Genomic DNA, 23,413 nt, shown 5'->3' on the forward strand with positions numbered 1-23,413 from the left:
TTAAATGTTGATAACAACGGTTAGCATTTATTAAGTACTTTTTTTTTTCTTTGAGATGGAATTTCGCTCTTGTTGCCCAGGCTGGAATGTAATGGCAGGATCTCAGCTCACCACAACCTCCACCTCCCGGGTTCAAGCGATTCTCCTGCCTCAGCCTCTGGAGTAGCTAGGATTACAGGCATGCACAACCACGCCTGGCTAACTTTGTATTTTTAGTAGAGACGGGGTTTCTCCATGTTGGTCAGGCTGGTCTCAAACTCCCTACCTCAGGTGATGCCCCCGCCTTGGCCTCCCAAAGTGCTGGAATTACAGGCGTGAGCCACCGCATTCAGCCTTATTAGGTGCTTTCTGTATGTCAAACACTATACTCAGTATGTATGTGCCTTCTCATCATACTCCTCACTACAGTCCTATGAGATAACGCCAGGATGAGCAAGTGAATATGAAGATTAGAGAAAAAGAGAAGAGTAAGAGTGAAAGTTGTTTCCTTGGAATGGTCAGAAGCCTAGGAAATATCTCTCTGTTCTGTTGGTCTTCAGGTCCCAACGCCATTTCGGTGAGCCTGTCCCCAATGGGCAGATATGTAATGGTGGGCTTGGCCTCACGAAGGATCCTGCTGCACCCCTCCACAGAGCACATGGTGGCCCAGGTCTTCAGGCTGCAACAGGCCCATGGTGGAGAGACCTCCATGAGGGTGAGTGCCATTGCTTGTTCCTTCACTGTATGGCAGCTCCCCTAGGCTTGGAAGGGTAATGAGGGGACAGTGGTGTGACCTCCCAGCCAGGACCAGAGCTATCACACAGTCATAAGGAGTAAGGAAGGGCTCTAGTCAAGCCCATCCATGACCAGCAGCCTTCATTTGTGGGAGCTCTGGACTATCAAAGGCCCTTCCTCACACCCTAGAATATGTGCTGCATTCCCCAGAGGCCTGTAAGTATCTTCAGATAAACTGAATACTTCCTTACTTCTACATGAAACTTTTAATCTGGAGATGCATAAAGGACCCAATGAAATGCTTATTTTTAAAGCTTTGTGTGTGTGTGTGTGTGTGTGTGTGTGAGGAAACAAGCTGTAAAAAGTAATAGTATGCCATGAAATGTTTTTTTCCTGTGGGTTATAATTATGATGGAAGATGAAGACTTTAGGCAGTTGCTGTATTCTTAATCATCCCATTCATTTCACCAGTGGAGAAAAGGTCCTGTCTAGGACCCTCTCTTGTCTAAGGCATGTCTCTCTTATATTGCCATAAAAGCCTTCTGGGCATCCTGTGGTTCGTGGCCTTTTGGCCTCAGCCAGACTAATGTGCCTGAGTGAGCGTCCCACGTCCCATAGGTGCTCATTTAGCCAGGGTTTTGTCAAGGGGATTTAAGCATTTGAACAGTTCTCTAATTAGATAGTATTTAAGCTTTGTCAGAAGCCAAGAACCTGTGAATTTCCTTAGTACTTTGTGCAGTCTGTACCATTTATAGTTGGATGTACTTGTTGGTCCATTTTTTGTCTTCTTTAGCTGTGTAGTGTATGTGTTTAATCCACCCAATTTGGTTCAGTGTAAGTTCCTTAGAGGGATATCCCTCAGGTCCCTCATTTAGTGCTGTGCATGTAGATGGTTGTTGAATGTCTGGAATGGGAAGCATTTGTTTTAAATAAAAAAACTAGAGATAGCACCCATTATATACAAAGTGATAGAAAGTGGGTGGCCTAGTGTGGTCCTTTCCTCTCCAGCCTCTTCTCCCTCCTGTCTCCAACAGATATCCTCTGTCCAACTACACTCAGCCACTTTCCAAGCTTCTTGAATTTGACAAAGTGCCTTCTTGCCAGGGTACCTTTACTTGGAATGCCCTTCTGTCCCCTATCTCTAGCTACCTGCAAGCTTTTTACTTCTTAATAGAATTGATCACTCGTTCCTTGTGCTATCATTGTACCTCTTTCACATTCTCGTGTCAGTACTTGTCACACCAAACTGCAGTTATTTGTTTCCACGTCACTCTCCTCTCCTGGGCTATGAGCTCCTTGAGAATAGAGACTGTGTCTGTTTTATCTTTATGAAGTCTAAGACTTCATGCGGAACCTGACACTTAGTAGAAAGTGAATGAATAAATGAAAGAGAATCTCAAAAAAAAAAATAAATAAGAATAAAGCATCCTCCTTATCATTTCTAGGTGGTAACTAGCAGAACCAATGATGGGTAACATAACATCATGTCCCACCAAGCTTCTGAGAGGAAAACAAGTCATTCTCTGCTCTTGATATCACAATGACAAGAAGGTTCTGATCTTGAATTCCATATGGCTGGAAATATTTGACATTGGGCGAACAGGAGATGTCATTGTGGGATGTTCGTCAAGTCTATTTTCTTATCTAGATATTTGAGGATGGAAGTTGAGTTTTCATTTAAATATTCTTCTTTTCCTTCTCTTAAGCAGACTTGGCTGGTAAAAGCACCTGGTCTCTGCTTTTCACCACCTGGAATCCCAGTCCCAACAGCTGTTCTTCTAACCCTTCCGGCCTAATTGTGGAATAATTGTTTATAATCATTAAGAGACAGAATCTGATTTTGGTAGCTCTGACCTCTCTAGCCTCTTTCATAAGCCGGGGCTCTTGCCCAGCTCCTGCACACAGCCTGCCAGTCCTCCATCCTAGCACAGTTCCACTTTTCCATAGTAGCCAGAAACATCTGGCTGAAGACAAACAGTTACAAAGCAGAAGCCAAGGTGATGGGATCTGTTGTCACATATGGGGCTGGCAGCTCAAGGAATGTAGTTAGAGAACTCAGCTGAGGAGATGTGGTAATCCAGTCAGCCCCTGGCTGTCCTGCCAAGGGGCTCAAGGCAGCTAGCCAGCAGCTGCATGCTTGGTGACTGCAGCTACCACTGCCAGGCTGCCTGGTGAGCCTTTTTTGATTCTCAGTAGGTACTATCTGCCAGCGAGCACTAAGAAAGGGAGCTGAAGTACCTAGAAAGTTCCCATTTGGGAAGTGTTCCTGTCACCCAAGAGACAGGATCAAGGCATCTCAACAAGGTTTAGGTCAACCAAGTGTCCACCCAGTCTGACTTTAAACCCCCATGCTACAGAAAGGTTTCTGGTTTTCCAGGTCTTGGTTGCCCCTTACGTCCAAAGGCACCAGATCACTCAGCAAATGTCCCTGAATTCAGTGATTGGTGGAAGGGAAGACACGAGCTTTTTTGGATAGCTGTGCTGTATCACCGTTTAAGGCAAGAAGTGAATTTTTGTCTGAGAACAGGGAGCAAGGGTTTAATGGGACAGTACAGTGTCTCCCTCTTTGCACAGGTAAGTATAGGTGGGTGTCTCCATCTCTAATGTCAAGCTCTGACAATAAAGGAATGCTTTAGTGGGTAATGGGCCTGTCCTAGAGCCTTGCTACCCAGAATTCCCCTTCTGTCTGGTGTTACCTCTTGGAATTCACTGTGGTAATGTTCGGAGAGGCAAATGTGTTGGGCCAACAGACATTCCCAGGAGAACATCCTCCAGAGCATTGATTTATTTTAAGATGGCACTAAGTGACATCTCTCCCCAAGAGATGATCTCTGACACAATCCCATATGAAAACTCTTCTGAAAATGAATTGCTAATTGCTATTAGCCTTGATGCTCTTACCCTAAGCAGTTCTTCAGACTTCTGGATTAGTGCTTCTCAAACTGTGGTTCCTGGACAACTTACATTAGAACTACATGGGTCCTTACTAAAATACAGATCCGTGTCAGACCTAAAATCAGAATAAGAATGGGAGTCAGAGGGACCCAGGATTAGTATTTTTAAAACAAGATTTCCTTCATTTTAGGTGTCTGCCCTCAGCCTCCTCAGCAAGGCAGTCAGTCTCAGGTCTACTTGCCATTGTTTTGTGCATGGTGCTTTGATTCTTTGCTAATTATGTTGTAGGCACAGTGGTGTTTGTCTTCTGTTTCCTACCAAACTCAGCTTTTTGGCTGTCTGCGCCTCACCTCCCATCTTTTCTCGGCTGTTGCTGCTTTCCAGGTTTCTCCCTTGAATAGCTGTATGTTCTGGAGTCTTTTCTTTATGTTGAATCATTTTAATTTTTGTCCTTATTTCTAGGATCTAGGGTCCTTTTGATCTTTCCCTTCTCTGTTTATCGTGTTAGTCCTCCCAGTTTTAATGATGGGTAAGTCAGGAAAGTAAGACTGGGCACATATTTTCTCTCTCCCTTCCCACTGTCCGTTTGCGATTCCTCCAGGCTGGATATGCTACTCTCTATGACTCAGAATCTTATTTTCTGTCTGATTCCCTTCTACTTGAGCCAGAGAGGGCTTTTTGTTAATTTTTGTTTTGTTTTTAGGTTAAGCTTTTAGAGACTGCTGAGCTGAAGTTTTGCTGAATTCTCAAAACACTAAATAAACTGCCTGTGTTCCCTCTCGGCTTTCATTTTCTAATTGGAACCAGGCACAATATTGTAACAGAGAACTGCAATTAATTTTCTAAAACAGTGGCAACTTGCACAGTATAATAACTTTGGTTGTAACCAAGTGAAAGCATAATAACAAAAATACAAAATTACTAATGAAACCAGAAAGAGTCATATACCACATTCTTCCTCTAGTTTGTATCTCAGTAAGTGCTGTGTTACTTAGGAATAGGGGCAGAAGCCTGCAACTGGGCAGGGAGGTTCAGGGACATGAGGGTGAAGCTAGGGCATTTTGAGCTAGAAAGCAGGATAAGGATTAGTGCTTTCAACACTGGAATTAACATGGACCACCCCCACCTCCCAATAAGTGGGGATTGTAGGCACATAAGTGGTTTAGTAAGAAGTGAAAAAGATCCTCATTGCCTAATCGCTGCAGATCCTAGAGGTACTAGGAACTTGAATCTCACCGGGATTAGTTTGCTTTTCTCTCAGGTCATTTTATTGGCAGAAGGGATGACTAAGGACACCTTCATTTGCCTTGGGTTGAGGAGGAAGCTCTGGGATAGAATGCAGTTTAGCTCCCCCTTCTCCATGGAACAGTATTGTGGTCTTTAAGGGAAAGCCTCCAGTACCTAAGGGTCAATTTTATTGAAAGCTTTTTCTTTGTGGCTATGTGGTAAAACCGTAGCCAAGGGTTGAGTGAGTGTTACCCAGACAGATCAATAGTTCGTAGGACACATTGAAAAGAAAGTATCCATCTCTCTCCCTCTCCTCCTCTTCCCCTCCCCATTCCCCTTCTTCTTTCTTCCTTTCTTGACCTAAGAGTTTTGCTGGTCAGTAGTGGACTATCCCTTTATACCCCTTCTCCCTCTAGAGCGCTAGCAATATGCCTCCCCCTCACCCTAAACAGGTCCCAGGCAGCAGGGAAGGAAAGCAGATTTGTTCCTTTTTTTTTTTTTCTTTTTTTTGAGATGGAGTCTCCCTCTGTCGCCCAGGCAGGAGTGCAGTGGCACAACCTTGGCTCACCGCAACCTCCGCCACCTGGGTTCAAGTGATTCTCCTGCCTCAGCCTCCTGATTAGCTGGGTCTGCAGGCACTCTCCACCATTCCAGGCTAATTTCACTATGTTGACCAGGCCGGTCTCGAACTCCTGACCTCAGGTGATCCACCCGCCTCTGCCTCCCAAAGTGCTGCGATTACAGGCATGAGCCACCGCTCCCGGCCTGTTACCATTTTTTATAGACCTACATCCCACCCAAATCTGATTGCGCAGCAGTTCTCAATGTGTGCCCCCAGGGGACCACATCGGCATCTCTAGGGAACTTATTAGAAATGCAGATTCTCAGCCCCACTTGAGATCTGCTGAGTCAGAAACTCTGGGGGCGAGGCCCAGCCATGTGTGTTTTAACAAGCCTTCTGGATGACTCTGTGCGCTAAGTTAAGAACGAACCATGGGCTGTAGGGCGATTCCATCTAGACCTTGCCTGTCAATATATCTTGATCCTTTCCGCTTTTGTTCTTGCTCTATCTCTTACTATCTCTGAAAATAAACATTAGGTTGCTTGCTTTCTTTTATACCGTTGGGTATCCATCCTTACAGAGACTAATGATGGCTGCTGCTTCTGCTGATGATGATCATCATTGTTATTATAAGTTCAGTAAAATGAACCATAGAAAAAATTTGGGATCCAGACTTCTCAAATTAGTGGTAACTATAGTTGTGGCTTAGATCCTGGATCAGGATGAGTGCCCAGTGCTGTCAGCAGAATTTATATAACTTCACAAATATAGGCTCTTTTGACTTGTCCCAGCTCTATTCTTCAATCTACAAACTTTATTATGACTCTCTCCTTCCCTGCCCTTGAATTGAACTTACAATATAGTCCTAATCATCTGTACTTACCTATATTCTACAAGTTTGATTTCCAAAAGTGACCTAGAATTCTAGTTCAATCCAGAGTTTTCCAAATTTCTAGATTTCTCTAGAAATCTAAGGAAACTGAGCCTTTTCTTAATCTTGTCTGGACTTGGGGGTGGCAAATACCAAAAATAATGATATTTTATTTTTGTATCCTGGAAGGGTACTATTTCTGCAAGGGGAGATTGGGATAAAAGAGAGACGGCTTTGTTGTCAGAAATGATTTACTCCTTCCTAAGATTTTGTCCTCATTAATTTTCTTAAAGCTGCCTGTCAGTTGATTAAAAGCTGCTTCCGCTGCAATTATCTTAAAGTTGACTTCTGAGATGTGGCACAAAGCATCTATCCTCAAAAAGTTCTTTTCTTCAGAACATTGTAGGAAAAGGGGGAAGGGGTATAGGAGAAGTAAAAGATGTCTCTGGTGCGATTTGTCAGAGAAGGGAGGGGGGCAAGATAAAAATTAAAAATAACACTAGAACTGCAGTCAAAGCCATTCATTTAGGAAATTTTTCCATGACAGATTCACCAACTCTGACAGTGTCTTTCCTCTGTGGCCTCTTAGTAGAGTGCAGTCTATGCTGCATTTTATTCTCTTCACTCAAACTTTATTGAGCCCCTATCACTGGTCTAGGAATGCAGCAGTGAACAAAATGGACCTAGTCCCTTCCTCTGTAGTGCGTCCATGTGCAATGCCTGGCTTCTTCTGGTCTTTTCACTGCCATCTCCCCAGCCCTCACTGTGCTTAGTTAGCTGCGGGAGGCGTGCAACGTTTGCTTCCTAAGTGTGTGTTACTTTGAAATCTCATGTGCCCTGGGTTTCTCTACATGCCCACGCATGTGCACCCTGCTCACCACCACTATCACTGAAACAGCCCTTTACTCAGTATGCCCTAATTGAATCAAGGTACTAATGAGATAATCCTGAAAATAGGGAGCATCTTACTCATTTCCATGATGTTTTCTTTTTTTTTTTTTTGAGGCGGAGTCTTGCTCTGTAGCCTGAGCTGGAGTGCACTGGTGCGATCTCGGCTCACTGCAAGCTCCACCTCCCGGGTTCACGCCATTCTCCTGCCTCAGCCTCTCGAGTAGCTGGGACTACAGGCGCCCGCCACCACTCCCGGCTAATTTTTTTGTATTTTTAGTAGAGACGGGGTTTCACCGTGTTAGCCAGGATGGTTTTGATCTCCTGACCTCGTGATCCACCCGCCTTGGCCTCCCAAAGTGCTGGGATTACAGGCGTGAGCCACCGCGCCCAGCCCGATGTTTTCTTTTTTTTGTTTTTGAGACGGAGTTTCGCTCTTGTTGCACAGGCTGGAGTGCAATGGCACGATCTCGGCTCACTGCAACCTCTGCCTCCTGGGTTCAAGTGATTTTCCTGCCTCAGCCTCCCGAGTAGCTGGGATTACAGGTGCATGCCACCACCCCGGCTAATTTCTGTATTTTTAGTAGAGACAGGGATTCACCATGTTGGTCAGGCTGGTCTCGAACTCCTGACCTCGTGATCCGCCTGCCTCAGCCTCCCAAAGTGCTGGGATTACAGGCGTGAGCCACCGTGCCCGGCCTCGTTTCCACAGTTCTAACCGATATCAGTGAGTTTCTCCAGGTTCTAGTTCCAGCATTGAGACATGATGAGAGGTTCCCAGTAGATAGTTTAAAAAGTGAAAGGCAAAACATCCTTTTTTTCAAGAATTGGTAGGAAAATCAATTTATATATTTGTAAAAGCTGAAAGTATTTAATATAATCCCTGTCCTGAACAGAGAAATACTACTTCTTCCACACACACACACACACACACACACACACACACACACAAATGGATCAAGCAAAAGATATAGAAACATTCTCTTATCCAAGGTGAATCTCTAGGACTCATTAGACCATTTCCTTTGAGATGTAGAAAAGCCACAGAAGTTCAAGAGCTTGTGTTGTGCTCTGTGCCCAGAGATGTGGAAACCAGAGTAATTGCTTTCTTTCTGTTTATTTATTTTTGGAGATAGAGTTTCACTCTGTTGCCCAGGCCGGAGTGCAGTGGCATGATCTCGGCTCACTGCAGCCTCTGCCGCCCGGGTTCAAGCAATTCTCCTGCCTCAGCCTCCCAAGTAGCTGGGATTACAGGCACCTGCCACTGCGCCTGGCTAATTTTTGTATTTTTAGTAGAGATGGGGTTTCACCATCTTGGTCAGGCTGGTCTTGAACTCCTGACCTCGTGATTCACCCACCTCGGCCTCCCAAAGTGCTGGGATTACAGGCATGAGCCACCACGCCTGGCCTATTTGTTTAAAATTTTTTTTTAAGACACAGGATTTCACCCACGGTGGAGTGCAGTGGCACAATCATAGCTCACTGTAAATTTTAATAACTGGACTCAAGCAGTCCTCCCACCTCAGCCTCCCAAGTAGCTAGGATTAGAGGTATGTGCCACCATGCCTGGCTGTTTATTTGAAGACACGCAGATCCTGCTGTGTTGGCTAGGTTGGTCTTGAACTCCTGGTGCCAGGTGATCTTCCTGTCTCGGCCACCCAAAGTGCTGGGACTATAGGCAGAAGCCATCACGCCCAGCAAGTATAATTTCTGGGAATTCCAGAAGCCGTGAGTGCCTCAGTATTTCTTTTAGCACAGAAGTAGATTCCTCAGCTGAAGTAATCTCTGTGCTTTGATCCTAATGGCCAGGGGTGGCCTTTGGAAAGCAGCGGGCCAATTGAAAAATAAAAAGCTTGTCCTCTGACTGCCCTTGGGGTCTCCTTGAGGAACAAATGAATAAGACAAAGTTTGTAGGACTCAGCAAATCATAGGAGGTTGCCTAGAAATGCCTTGAAGGCAGCACATTGTCAATAGTAACAAAGGGCAACAAATTTGAACAAATTGAAAAAAAAAAAAAAAAGGCTGTTTGCTGTTTGCTCTTTTTTTCTGCTGGGAGAGAGCTTTGGTTTGTATATGTGCGATCTAGGCAGATTTGTTCCTGCTTCAAAGGGGGAGAGTTAGGTGACTTGGTATTTTGATTTTTTAAAAATTTCCAGACAAAGCTATGATTTGGGTTTTTAAATAATCACTTTAAAAATTGGGTGCACTGGCCGGGCGCGGTGGCTCATGCCTGTAATCCCAACACTTTGGGAGGCTGAGGCGGGTGGATCACCTGAGATCGGGAGTTCGAGACCAGCCTGGCCAACATGGAGATACCCCGTCTCTACTAAAAATACAAAATTAACCGGGCGTGGTGGCCAATGCCTGTAATCCCAGCTACTTGGGAGGCTGAGGCAGGAGAATTGCTTGAACCCAGGAAGCAGAGGTTGCAGTGAGCTGACATCGTGTCACTGCACTCCAGCCTGGGCAACAAGAGCGAAACTCATCTCAAAAAAAAAAAAAAAAATGAGTGCACTGCCCGTGAGTTAGCCCTGCTCTCTCAAAACAGTAAAAATTTAAAAACAGTAAAAATTGGCTGGGCACGGTGGCTCACGCCTGTAATCCCAGCACTTTGGGAGGTCAAGGCAGGCAGATCACAAGGTCAGGAGATCAAGACCATCCTGGCTAATACGGTAAAACCCCATCTCTACTAAAAATACAAAAAATTAGCCGGGCATGGTGAGTGTCGCCTGTAGTCCCAGCTACTCAGGAGGCTGAGGCAGGAGAATGGCGGGAACCCAGGAGGCGGAGCTTGCAGTGAGCCTAGATCGTGCCACTGCACTCCAGCCTGGGTGACAGAGCGAGACTCCATGTCAAAAAATAAAAAATAATAATAAAATTATAAAAATTACATCAACATTCTGTGAATTCTGAATTCCAACATAGAATATAAAGGTTTGGAGACAGTAAAAGAAATTAAAGTTTTTAAAAAGCAATCAGACTTTCCTAGGGGTGAAGAAACTCAGTAATTCATTGATCTAAGCAGATCAACAGCGGGAAAAGAAGAAAAGATGGCCAAGGTATCTCTCCCACTGCCACTCTAGGATATGTGCATTTCTCAGCCTGTGACAAGATATGTAGCCATCCATTCCCGATGGAAAGGTCAGCTGTCTCTTAGCATCTGCTTTCTATTGATTTTTTCCCCTTCTCAGTTGATTCTCTTCTAGTAACCCTCACTAAAACCTGAAGCCTTCCTTAATTCCCATCATTACCCAGAAGGCATTTTTCCTCCTCACAGTTCCTTTCTTCCTCAAAGCCCCCTTGCTTTGCACCTTGCACCTCTTCCCACAGCCTTCTAGCCTCCGTTTCCAGTCGTCCCCCTCCTCCAGCCAGCTTCCATTTTCCTAGTTAAAGAAGATCAGCCAACTGCACTTGACCTCTGGCCACCACTGCGAGGTTTTAGCTTTACAGATGATGAGATTCCCAAATGTAAACAAAATAACCACAAAGTTTTTCTTTTAGCTTCTTATCTGGGCTGATCTGAACAGTGCTGTTTGCTGCTTGAACTACTGGTCTGAGTTTTATTGGCATGCAGTAGGGGAAAAAAAAATACGACCATCTTGTTGAGGGCTGCAATACCTTTTTCCTCTTCATTTTAAAAGGGTGGAGAAGAAGGTTTTCCACTGACCTCCTGGCTCCCTCTCATTCTTTTCCTGTCTATCTTTGAACAAGAAACAAGACACTTTTAGTTTTGATCTGAGAACTGTTTTCTTTTGCGCTCACTTCCTGTTAGAGTTTGAGGGGTAGAGAGGCAAGCGGTACAAGAGATTGTCTTGGACACTAGAAGTGGAGCAATCATTGTCTTCTACTCCCTTAGAACCACAAAGATCTTGGCAACCAGACTCATTCCCTATTGACATGCTGAGACTGCACTAACTCTAAGAAATTTCTTCTTTCTAGCATATTGATTCTATTTCCCTTCATAGATGTTAGACAGAAATGAGAACAATCTACTTTGGGAAGAGGGGTTGCTGTCAGCATTCGTCATATACCAGGGAAGAGCTGCAGTGGAGACAGGTGAAACCAGGACTCGTCAATCATGATTCAGCAGCTGGGTTTTGTCTTCAGCCCCACAGAGGGTCCCCTGTTCCTGATAATCCGTCCAGTGTAATAGAATTTGGTGGTGTATCTGCACGGCAAGTCTCTTGTGTCAGAGAGAAGAGTGGGGGACAGGGTGGGTGTTCAGCAGGCCACCCAAGCTTTGTTCTGAACATCCCATGGGGAGCTTCAGGGTACCTGACTAGTATTAAGGAAACCTTTACTTGAGATGTTTTTAGGGTGTCTGTACATGAAGACCAGAGCCATCTCTTATATTGTCTTTGTCAGTACTGATGACCTTTGGGATTACAGAGCCAGTCCCCATGGAAATCTAAAAGGGGACTCACAACTCACCCAGTCTCTGGGTTAGAAAGACTGATGACCAAAACCATAAATGGTTTGGGATTAGCAGAGCTGCATAACCATCTGTCAGTACTGAGAAACTTGTCTAGATAGTCTCTCATCTGTAGGGCTAATTGTCAGAGGTATTTCCCTTCAGTGAGGTGGACCGACAGCTGTTCAGCTTTGGCCAAGGAAAGGGGTAGACACTACATCTCTGGGTGCTTTTCAAAATGGGCCAGATTCTCATTGTTCGAGTGTCCATTGGTTTCAGGCATGTGTGAAATGAGGATGACTGGACCAGATGACCTCTCAGCCTGTGGATCAGTGATTAACCTCCCATCCTGCACCCTCCGTGCCCTCATCTCCCTCCTTCCCACGCTGCACTAGAGTGTGCTAAGCGAGCAAGTGCTTATCAGGATCCAGGAGGCTGCTGATCTTTGTGCGGCATTTTCTGGCTTCCTGCCACAAAGCAGGATTTAGCCTAATACCCAAACATGGGAAGAGATGTGCACTTGAGAACTGCCCTTTCGGCACTGTTTAAGGACTCGAGCATGAGGGAGTGCCATAGCTGGGGGACAGATTGATGCCCCCATGACTCCTGCCGCTGCAGAAGTTGGGAAGTGGCTAGCAACAACCCGGGGGTCTCAACATTTCATTACTTCTCTCCAATCCCTCTGTGACCTTGTCTCACCTAAGCTGGGTTCATCTTTCATATTGGCATCTTGAGGGTTTTGTCCCCAAAGGAAGTTCCTATATTAAGAAGCAAATAGATAATATTTGCCTGTTAATCCCTCTGCAGCAACAAATGATAAAAGGTAAATTTGTGACAGAGACTTGTTTGTTACTTCCTGGTCTGGAAAATTTCTGGAAAAGAGGTCTTTTATTCTTTTGTTTAAGACCCCCATTTAAAAAACGCAGCACAGCAACTTAAGCATCTGATTACTAAAGTCTTATTATTCTCCTCCTTGTAAGGCTACTTTCTCTGGCCCTGTTGCCCCATTCCCTACAATTAATAAATCATTGTAGTTTTAGGGGAGACTTTGTTGTGAGGCCCATATAGAGCTACTACAGGCTCAAAACCAAGGTGCTCCCCTCAGGCACCCATTGAAGTTAACCCTCATCCCTCCTTAACTCTGGGTGTGCTCTGCTCACACCATCTGACCTTTGGAGAAGGAAAACTAAACAGATTAAGTGATCACAGCCACAATTGTCTAATCACACCCACATTGTCCTTTAGTATTAAAAGTTAAATGGCAAGTTCTATTTAACCATAAAGTCTATAGGTTGGACAGAAACCATTGGTTATCTTCTGAGAAGGTGAAAACCTCCATGAGAAAGAATAAAGGTGCCACACCTCATTGCTTGATTTAAAGGCAAAATATTGATTAGGTGCAAAGGAGAAAGAATGGTATTACCATATCTGTGCTCGTTCAGCCAGTGAGGCTGAGTGGAGAATAGCAGCCATGAATTTGCTTGAGACTCCTGCCAGCCAGGAGGAGATGATCCAAAGGCCAAGTAGCCACACTCCAGATAACTACGAGAGAAATTCATTAACTTCATTGGGTTCTTTTTTAATAGTCTCCTCAGTTAGAGCAAAGTTAAGGAGCCCTAACAAATTCCTTACATTTGGAGTTGAGTCCTACAGGAAGGGTGTAGGAGGGCCCTAATGCAGCTGCCACAGGGCACATTTCACAGCACCACAACACCTAGAAAATTACTAATAACAAGATTCTGTGTGTGTGTGTGTGTCAGTATATTGAGGACACGTGCTGCTGTCTTCTCTATTCTGGAGGCTGTCCTGTCAAAGGCCTTTCAGATAGGCACTCAGGGCACATGAACATGTGTTCTCAGATCTAGGGCTGCTTATCACTTGGTTTGCATAAGTGGAGTGGACTTTTAGTTCAGACTCAATCATCCCTCCCTGCCTTCCTCCCTCCCCACCTTCATCCCTCATCAGGATAGTCAGAAAAATACTTATTATTGTACCACTCTAAGTTCATTTTATGGATATTACTGTCTAAACCACATGCTCATTTGTTTTCTCTTTTTTTCCCCTTCTATCAACCCTGGGGGCAGGTAAAGGCAGATGAAATGAAGTTCATATTTGATAGATTAAAAACTGAGGAAGCAAGAAGGGAAATAAACTCCAGTTTATAGAGTTTCAGCTTCCTGTCGTTTTCATAGGCCCTGATGATCATTTGTGAAGAGACTCAGATGCAGGTTCCTGGTTACAATAATAGCAGTTACTATTTAGGAGCTTGCACCATGGCAGGCATTTGATATATCATCTCTTTTAATCTCCCGAATTATTTGAATGTATGTGCTTGTTCTAAGTTGAGATCCAGAGATATTGTTTTGTAGTGGCATCAGGACTCGAACCCAAGTCTTATTAACTCTAAAGCCCATGTCTTTTATTCTTCCACTGACCTGCCCCATCTCTGATTAAGTTGCTTCTAAAACATATCAGAGAGTGGCCAAAGAGACTGTGAGGCCATAGTTGACCTTCAGCCCAAACCCTACATACTCAGAAAATATGCCGCTCAGAAAATACTAGCTTGGAAAAAGAGAAACAATCAATTTAACAGTGATTTATATAAGCTAGAAACAAGTTGTGTGCCTGAACGTTCACGATTCCCCTCTGCTCCGCTCCCTCCATCTTAATGCACCTTTTAGGTTTCCTTAACAATAGCAGTTTTAACATTGCTTTTAATTAGATGAATTAAGAATGTTCTCTGATGTTATCACCCCCTCCCGCCCCCCTATCACCTCCAATTCCCCATTGCTGTGAGAGCACTGTGATTTCCATGGTAACAGGACTACCAGCCAAGGCTGATGCTCACTGGTTGGCCTGGTCAGAGGAAAGTTATGGGCAGTCCGTCCTGGTATGGTGAGCTCTATGGGGCTTTCCAGGGAGTTAATTTAAAAGCAATGAAGTTTGCTAAGAGGCTCTAAGGAGAGCACATTATTAGAGCCATAGAGTCCCCTAGTATTTCTTAAAAGAGACTTAGCTCTCCCCAAAACTAAGAGAATCCCATCTCTCCTGCTGCCCCAGGTTCTCAGGCATGAGTTAAGAGTCATCCTGTTCGAAAACCAAACACCGCATGTTCTCACTCATAGGTGGGAACTGAACAATGAGAACACTTGGACACAGGAAGGAGAACATCACACACTGGGGCCTGTCGTGGGGTAGGGGGAGGGAGGAGGGATAACATTAGGAGATACGCCTAATGTAACTGACGAGTTAATGGGTGCAGCACACCAACATGGCACGTGTATACACATGTAACAAACCTGCACGTTGTGCACATTTACCCTAGAACTTAAAGTATAATAATAATAAATATATAGAGAGAGAGAAAAAAAAGAAAAAAAAAAGAGTCATCCTGTTCCCAGACTAACCACCTCCTTTCCTCCCTGTAATTTGTTTCTCCCTGGATTTTGTTATTCTTGGTAACAAATTGTTTCTCCTCCCATTCTCTTTTTTTCCCTCTTTCCCTCTACCTAGAGAGTTTTCAACGTCCTTTATCCCATGCCTGCCGACCAGCGGAGACATGTCAGTATCAACTCTGCCCGTTGGCTGCCTGAGCCAGGGCTTGGCTTGGCCTATGGCACTAACAAAGGAGACCTGGTGATCTGCCGACCAGCGTAAGTGGCTTCACGTGTGGGGGCTGAGGGGTCACTGGGGTAATCAGTGTTCACCAGTTGGGGTCTTTTAGATGGGAAATGTCAGTCCATCCAGAGCCTGCCTCATTCTCAGCGCCACTCCTTAAAGGGTCCTCTTCCCACAGGGGCTGGTAGGGTTAGCTCCCCATTTCACATTTCATCCAGAGACTGATTTAGTGATCGTGTTTTCTTGAATCTAAAGGCAATATTTTTTTTTCTTGTTTTCCCTTGTTCTCTGGTTTCCTAGTGATAACTAAAGTTTCCCTGCAGTCAAAAGCATAGATATCAAAGATTCTTTTTTAAACCCTGTTAGAAAAATTCAACAGGTGGTCTTGGGTTTGAGTAAATGCCATAGACTTTAACTTAAAAAGAGTTGGAAATAGGTATTGTTGAAACCCTAATTTATTAAACCACTGATCTCTAGTAGCCGGATTCTGTCTTGCTTGTTTCCCTTTCTGCTTGGAGCTCTAGCTTATACTAGTGAAAGCAGATTGAGAAGCTCAGTTTGGGGCCGAGCACAGTGGCTCATGCCTGTAATCCCAGCACTTTGAGAGGCTGAGGCAGGCGGATCACGAGGTCAGGAGATTGAGACCATCTTGGTCAACGTGGTGAAACCCCGTCTCTACTAAAATACAAAAAATTAGCCGGGCATAGTGGCACGTGCCTGTAGTCCCAGCTACTCAGGAGGCCGAAGCAGGGGAATCGCTTGAACCTGAGAGGCAGAGGTTGTAGTGAGCTGATATCATGCCATTGCACACCAACCTAGCGACAGAGTGAGACTCTGTCTCAAAAAAAAAAAAGAAAAGCTCAATTTACAGTCAAAGCAATTATTATCTGGTCTTGAAGTAGGAAGAAGGAGGGGATTTGTGTCTGAAGTCCTGATGACACCCCTTCCCCTTCCTCTGGCTTTATGGAGGTCAGGGTTTCTCCAGGCATCCATTCATTAGAGACACTGGGAGTCAGCCAGGTCTGTCATCAGTTTCCAGCCCCAGCCCGGTGGAGAGTGTGAAGCTCTGCCTCACTGCAGATCAGGCTGATTGCTGCGTGGGACGCTGCAAGGTTCCAGCCGACTAAATGCCACTTCTGCCTCCAGGCTGTCCTCATGTTGACCTCCACTTGGTGCAGAGTCTTTTCCCAGAGTGTTCTGCAGATCACAGAGTGTGGTGTGACAGTTCCAACAGGGTCTCTGGTTATCGGAAGTGCCCATGTTGCCTTTTGATGGGACCCTTGATAGTTTCTCCTAAAGGATGTATTTGGGTCAGCTCGTGTGGCCTGGTAGGGAACTGCTGATTGAGTCCTTATCGGCTGAGTTAGGTCAGTGGCCCAGGAGAAAGGAAACCTGGTTCTTAGGCAGCTCGTGCATTCCATTTTGAATTGTTTGAGCTCCTCCCAAAGACTGTCTAAGCCTGGCCTGGCCAGGCTGCGCTTGGATCTGCAAGAGTGTTTTGTGTTGCAAGCCACTTGCTCCAGAGACCATCTTTCACCATCATCTCCTTGGGTCTCTCAGTTTCTGCCCTTCCTCTGGCCTGTCCCTAGTCCCAGGATCTGTCCTGAAATATTCCTTTTCCCCAAAGCACATGATGCTGATTGTCTTATCTCTTTTGTTAACAGTTCATACGAGGAATCTAATAAGCATCTTTTCTAAAACTGGCACAGAATTCTGGACTATGATTCTACTCTTACTTACACTTCAGTTACAGGCCTTTCTTTCCCTGTTTCTCCGAGACCTCTTTCCTCAGCAGTGTTGTTTTGTCTGTGGCTTCCACCACTAACTTTTGTCCCAGCCAAATTTCTAGTCCTCTCCCTTGCAAAAATAATCTACACCCAGTTCGTTGTGGCCTCACAAAGGTTTTTATGTCTGAAACCCCAGCCTACCTACTTTGTGTCAGTCACCGTCACCTCAGCTAAACATGAAACTGACTCTGGCTTCTGTTTTCTCTTCTCCCCGTATGTTGCTCCAGCATCCCAGAGTCTCAGCTGGCCTAAGCCATCTTAGGCTGCCTGGGGAACTCTCTTACCCACCAAGAACTCAAGCCTCTTGCCTGAGTAAGATGGCATTAGCACTGGACGCGTTGAACAGTGTCCCGTCACAGACCAAGTTGTTCTGGACTAAGAGAAAACTAGTTTAGCCCATCTTTTTTGGTTGCTGTTCTCCTGACTTCTTGGGGTCAGGTTGGCAAATGCCTCAAGCCTTAGGGCCCAAAATGTAAGGGTACCATATAAATTGGACATGGACATGACAAGTTCTTCAAAGCTTAGGCAAGGAAGACTGTGTGTGAGCAATATACACCTAAGGAAGTTAAGACTCCTCTGAGGCCTCCTAACAGATAGATGACAGAACTAGAATTCCTCACTTTACTATCCAGAGCCCTTTTCACTCAAAAACCCCTTTAAAATTCTGACAAAAGCAATGTACTGTCTTCCACAGAAAAATATGCCACAAGAACACACACATACTTCTGTAACTCTTTAAGACCTCAGGTAAAGAATGCAGCTTTGGATCGTGTTGAGACATTTCAGCAGGTCAGGCATGGATGCAGGGGGAAATGAGAGAGGATCAGTGAGCGCATTCATGTCTTTTGAGCAGTCTACGGATGAGTGGTCTCCGGTCTCAAATGCGGAGAACAAACAGGGAAGTAGGAGCTCAGGGTTCTTGTGTTTCTCATAGGCAGCTGCCTATCCCTGGGTGATACAGCTCCCTGGCACACCCATTCCCAAGGGCACAGGATCCAGCCAGCCAGCTGGGCCAAGATTGCAGCCCTCCCTCCGAAACAGGTGGCTGTCTGCCTTTGTCCCAGGCACAGGCAGCTGCACTCCATTTTGTGCTCTCAGTACTGCTCTTGATTTCTCCTCCATTGTCTTCGCCTCAGCACTCTCTCCAAGCACAAAGACAGAGGAACAAGCTCCTTGGGCATCTCTTGGTGGTACTAAAACCCACTTGGCAGTAGACTAAGGCCTTCAAAAATCCTCCATCTCTCCAGGGGAAGGAATTCTTAGGACAGGCAAGAAGACAAACAACTGGCCAGTCAGCCGCGCTACAAAGCCATCCCAGGGGCTGATAGCGCAGTCATCCCGCCCTTCCTGGCAGTGAGGTGCTCCCTCCTCCTTTGCTCCCCCACCTGCACTCTGCCCAAGCTGCTGCTGTGCCTCTGGCTGCCTGCCAGCCAGCCAGCACCCCCACTGATAACCATGGGGAGTATGAAATGCCAGGTTGATATGAGGGGGTGCTTGCTTACTTCCGGCCTCATAAACCAGCCCTACAAATGTGGCAGGGGGAGGTGCTGGCGGGAAGCCCACTGCCTCTCAGAGTCAGCTCAAAGGACAGAATCAGGGGACTCATGGCAGAAGAGAGGTGGGCTGAGAATAAGTATGGGGCATCTGGCCTGTTGGCCAACTGTGGGGCTCCCGACAAGGCCCCAGCTCTGTCCCTTCTGTAATCATGGTAATTAGAGTCAAGTATCATCACCCAGGGAGGGGAAAGCATGCCTCCGAATCAAAAGGGAGCCAAAATTGCCACGGAGACCACATCTTTCAGGCGAGGCTCTAAGAGCCAGGTGCTGGCTCTTCCCTGCACTGCAGAGACACTAGGGATCTTTGGTCTGATCCTCTGCAGCCGTGTCAGTGATAAATGAAAGAAAAATGCTATCCAAGGGAGTGGTCCCAAGAAGTTGGGAAGTTCAGAGCCAGAAGTTCTGTGAAGAGAGCATCGTGACCACTGAGCAAGCTGAGGTCTGTGCAGGAAGCCCCGGAAGGTCTCAGCATGAGGAAGTTGTTGAGCCAGGCCCAGAAGCACAGCTTCCAGATGCTGTGGAGGAAGCCAGGTGTGAGGTGGAAGCCCACTGGAAAAGGCTGGCCCTGATTGGACCTCCCAGCCTTCCTCCTCCCTTGGTGTATTTGTGTAGCTCCCAGGAAGAACCCAGAGCAAACAGTGACTCATTCACCCTCACTGAGACCCAAGAAGACACCAGGACATGTTGGGATCATTCTTTAGCTCACAGACAGTCAGTGACACTTTGTATTGAAAGCTAAGAGTTTCAGGCCGGGCATGGTGGCTCACGCCTCTAATCCCAGCACTTTGGGAGGCTGAGGCAGGCAGATCACCTGAGGTCAGGAATTCGAGACCAGCCTGGCCAACATGGAGAAACCCTGTCTCTACTAAAAATACAAAAATTAGCCAGGCCTGGTGGCACACACCTGTAATCCCAGCTACTTGGGAGGCTGAGGCAGGAGAATCGCTCGAATCCAGGAGGCTGAGGTTACAGTGAGCTGAGATCATACCGTTGCACTCCAGCCTGGGCAACGAGAATGAAACTCCATCTCAGAAAAAAAAAGAGAAAGCAAGCAAGCAAGCTAAGAGTGTCAGTAGCCAGAGAGGGTGTCTTCAACTCTATTCCTTGGTACAGTGCCTGGAATTGAAACCAAATCCATGAGCTCATTGTAGTCCAGCTCTCTAACCACAGAAAGTAAAGCAAATCCAGGCTTAGAATTAGACCTGTTTGTGGGGAGCAGAAAGGATAGGGATAGGGAGGCATAGTGGAGCAACACATCTGAGACAGGAAGTATGGCCCCTGTTCTGTTGGCAGTGGACCTCTTCAGTCAGTAGCCAAGGTCACAGCCCTGAGCCTATGATGCTCCGTGCTGCTGCCTGGATGGAAAGCATTTGAGGGGACCTTTTGGCCACCAGCATTATGCTGACAGTCCCAGCTCAGACAGCAGGCCTTCTTGTGGCCTCTTTTCTGAGGTAGGAAGGAAGGTACCGGGTCAGGAAGTACATGGTTTGTTGTAGGTCTGATGTGAACAGTTTGTTGTCACTAACCAGCCCTGGCTAGCAAGAATTCCAGAAGAGGGATTTGGCAGGGACCCATGTGGTATTGCAACCTGTCAATACATCTGGACAAGTTTGTAAATCAGTCTTCCTGGCAGCCAGCTTCACACAGTATCTAAGACAGACAGGATTTGCACACCAAAAACAGAGATGAGTTTGTTTTTGAAGGCCTCTGCTGTTACTTCTGGCCATTTACCTCTTCCATAATGTAAGGTAGCCTTTTCTCACCTTTGCCCTCCAATGCCCGTCTGGTTCTCAGACAATCTCCAAACCCCACAAAAATGGCTGTTTAGAAGGGGAAGGATAAACAGTTGGCCCTTGGTATCTGCAGGTTCCACATTCATGGATTCAACAAACCATAAATCAAAAACATTTTGGGAAAAAAAAAAACTGAAAATTAACAATACAATTAGGCTGGGAACGGTGGTTCACACCTATAATCCCAGTACTTTGGGAGGCTGAGGTAGGCAGATTTTTTAGCCCAGAAATTCGAGACCAGCCTAGGCAACATGGTGAAACCCTGTCTCTACAAAACAAAAAGCAAAAACAAAAAAAATTAGCCAGGCGTGGTGAGGCACGCCTGTAGTACCAGCTACTCGGGAGGCTGAGGTAGGAGAATCAGCTGAGCCCAGGGAAGTCAGGGCTGTAGTGAGCCGTGATCACACCACTGCACTTCAGCCTGGGCAACAGAGTGACATGCAATGCAGTGTAATAACTATTTGCATAATTTACATTGTATTAGTGCAGGTAATCTAGAGACGATTTTAAGTATATAAAAGGATATGGGTAGTTTGTGTATTAGGGACTTGAGCAGCCATAGATTTTGGTATCCACAGGGGGTCTTAGAACCAATTCCCCAGAGATACCAAGGGACAACTGTACTGCTTTTTAAAGAGGTGGCCTTTGGAATTACACCAACTCCACAGCCTAACAGGCCCCTTAAAAGGAGCTGGGAGAGGTTTACTACAGGGCAGTGAAAAGAAGAGCACTTTTGTTTGGCTGTGGCTCTTTCCCTTCAAAGAAGCAAGTAGTAGTCCCTCAGGTGAAGCCTAATCATAGTTACCCTCTAAAGACAGATTTGGGCCGGGCATGGTGGCTCACGCCTGTAATCCCAACACTTTGGGAGGCTGAGGTGGGAAGATCATTTGAGCCCAGGAGTTCAAGACCAGCCTGGGCAACATAGTGAGACCCCATCTCAAACAATAAAAAATAAAAAAAATTTTAAAAAGACAGATTTGGGCTGGGCACAGTGGCTCATGCCTGTAATCCTAGCACTTTGGGAGGCCAAGGTGGGCAGATCACTTGTCAGGAGTTCGAGACCAGCCTGGCCAACATGGTGAAACCCCATCTCTACTAAAAATATAAAAATTAGCTGGGCGTGGTGGCACACACCTGTAATCACAGCTGCTCAGGAGGCTGAGGCAGGAGAATCGCTTGAACCCAGGAGGCAGAGGTTGCAATGAGCTGAGATCATGCCACTGCACTCCAGCCTGGGTGTCAGAGTGAGACTCCATCTCAGAAAAAAAGGCAGATTTGGAGGCTCAGTGCCTGGTTTTGTTGCCTTTTACCTGAGGCAGCACAGCCTCCTGGGACCTCCTGGGACACAGTCCCACGTCATCCAGGCCCTGCCTGGTCTCTGTCCTGGCCAACACCCATGTTTAGGAAGGAAGCACCTCCCAGCATCCTATAATCCACTCACTTGGGGATGTTTGCTCTTTATGGAGGTAACTTCTGTTGTTAAAGGAGAGTGACCTAGGCCTCTAGGTTAAATAGCTGACTTTTGGTGAAGTTTGTCTTCCTCTGCTCAGGCCGCCCCAGGGGCGAGAGCCTGCACTGTCTTTGCTTTCTGAGGCCTCTGCTTTGCTTTTCTTTTCTTTTTTTTTCTTTTGAGACAGAGTCTCACACTGTCACCCAGGCTGGAGTACAGTGGCGTGATCTCAGCTCACTGCAACCTCTGCCTCCCGGTTCAAGTGATTCTCCTGCCTTAGTCTCCTGAGTAGCTGGGACTACAGGCACGTGCCACCACGGCCACCTAATTTTTGTATTTTTAGTAGAGATGGGGTTTCACAATGTTGGCCAGGATGGTCTTGATCTCATGACCTCGTGATCTGCCCGCCTTGGCCTCCAAAAGTGCTGGGATTACAGGCGTGAGCCACCGGCACCCGGCCAAGGCCTCTGCTTTTCAAGACTAGGCATGCCCATTGGGCAGTGCTGTCCATGGCTCAATATCTGTCCAGTGGGCCTCACTCCAGCCTCACATTTGCCATCTTAGTTCCTTTCTCTGTGTCTGAAGAATACTCAGGACCCACTGCCTGTATCTGTTGTTGCTATTTTTTAGCTGTCTCTTAGCTCCAAGGAGGAGCCAGTTAGGCTTGTCAGGGGGAAGGGAGAAGCTAAACCCACCATTCCAGGCATTTAGGCTATTAGAGATTTGTCTGAATTGCCCCAGCACTGAGCATCCTGATGAGGCAGCAGCTCTGGTCTTGGTTTCAGCTCAGCCCCAGGAGAGAGAAAGGATGGGCAGCCACAGTCCACAAAGCCAGGAGTTTCAGGAGCTCTTATCCTTCCCTCTCTAATGCCTTTCACCTTCTTCTATACCCTTCCCAACTGATTTTTAGGGCCTTAAACTCTGGTGTTGAGTACTACTGGGACCAGCTGAACGAGACGGTCTTCACTGTCCATTCCAACAGCAGGAGCAGCGAGCGGCCTGGGTATGTTTGGGAAGTAGGCAGGGAGCAGCTGGCTGGAGGCCCGTCCCTTCCTCCTGCTTTTAATGGGCTCTTAAGCAGCGCCCTCTAGGGCTCTGGGTCCCTCCTCAACCAGAGCAGCACCTCCTTGATCTTTTGTGTACAGTTTCATTTGAGAAAAGTGTTGTGTGGCTAAGAAAGAGAACAAAAGCTCTGCTCTCAGAGTCTTGCTGTAGAACTACCCCCTGGCCCTCTCCCATCCTGGCCATGGTGCCTGGGCACACTTGGGGTGAGGAGAGAAGATAGGGCCTGGAGAAGGATGCCGCCCCATGAAGTCTGCTCCGTGGCCCAGGCTCTTCCAGATGACCAGGACCTCAGGGACAAAGCTGCCCAGGGCTGTAGCCCAGGGACAAATCCTCTTGAGGCACCCATTAGTAGAAATCTGGTACTGATCCTTTCATCACTTAATTCACTAATGAAGACTGGAACAAAGCGCTGGGTTGTTGATAAACCCAAAGCAATTGCTACTTCCCCTAAGAATTGCTGAGCATAGCTGGAGGAATAGTCCCAGAAGCAGCTAGAAATATGAGTGTCTGGTGATAGTCTCAAAAGCTCTGGGCTGCCTCTGCTGCCAGCTCCAGCTATTCCAAGGCAGTGCCTGG

General features: G+C 46.4%; 1 protein-coding gene across 8 annotated transcripts in view; it reads left to right on the top strand.

Moving 5' to 3' along the window:
• The window catches only part of AMBRA1 (autophagy and beclin 1 regulator 1), a 199,824-nt gene that overhangs the window by 162,784 nt on the left and 13,627 nt on the right, over positions 1–23,413 (top strand). For all 8 annotated transcript variants that reach the window (XM_032166118.2, XM_032166120.2, XM_058424555.1 and 5 more), the window contains 3 exons: positions 540–694; positions 15,082–15,221; positions 22,683–22,775. In XM_032166118.2, coding sequence (XP_032022009.1) covers positions 540–694; positions 15,082–15,221; positions 22,683–22,775 — 388 coding nt within the window. The remainder of the gene's footprint in view (positions 1–539; positions 695–15,081; positions 15,222–22,682; positions 22,776–23,413) is intronic.

Source organism: Hylobates moloch, unplaced genomic scaffold, assembly GCF_009828535.3.
Source record: "Hylobates moloch isolate HMO894 unplaced genomic scaffold, HMol_V3 SCAFFOLD_11, whole genome shotgun sequence".
Taxonomy (NCBI): Eukaryota; Metazoa; Chordata; class Mammalia; order Primates; family Hylobatidae; genus Hylobates; species Hylobates moloch.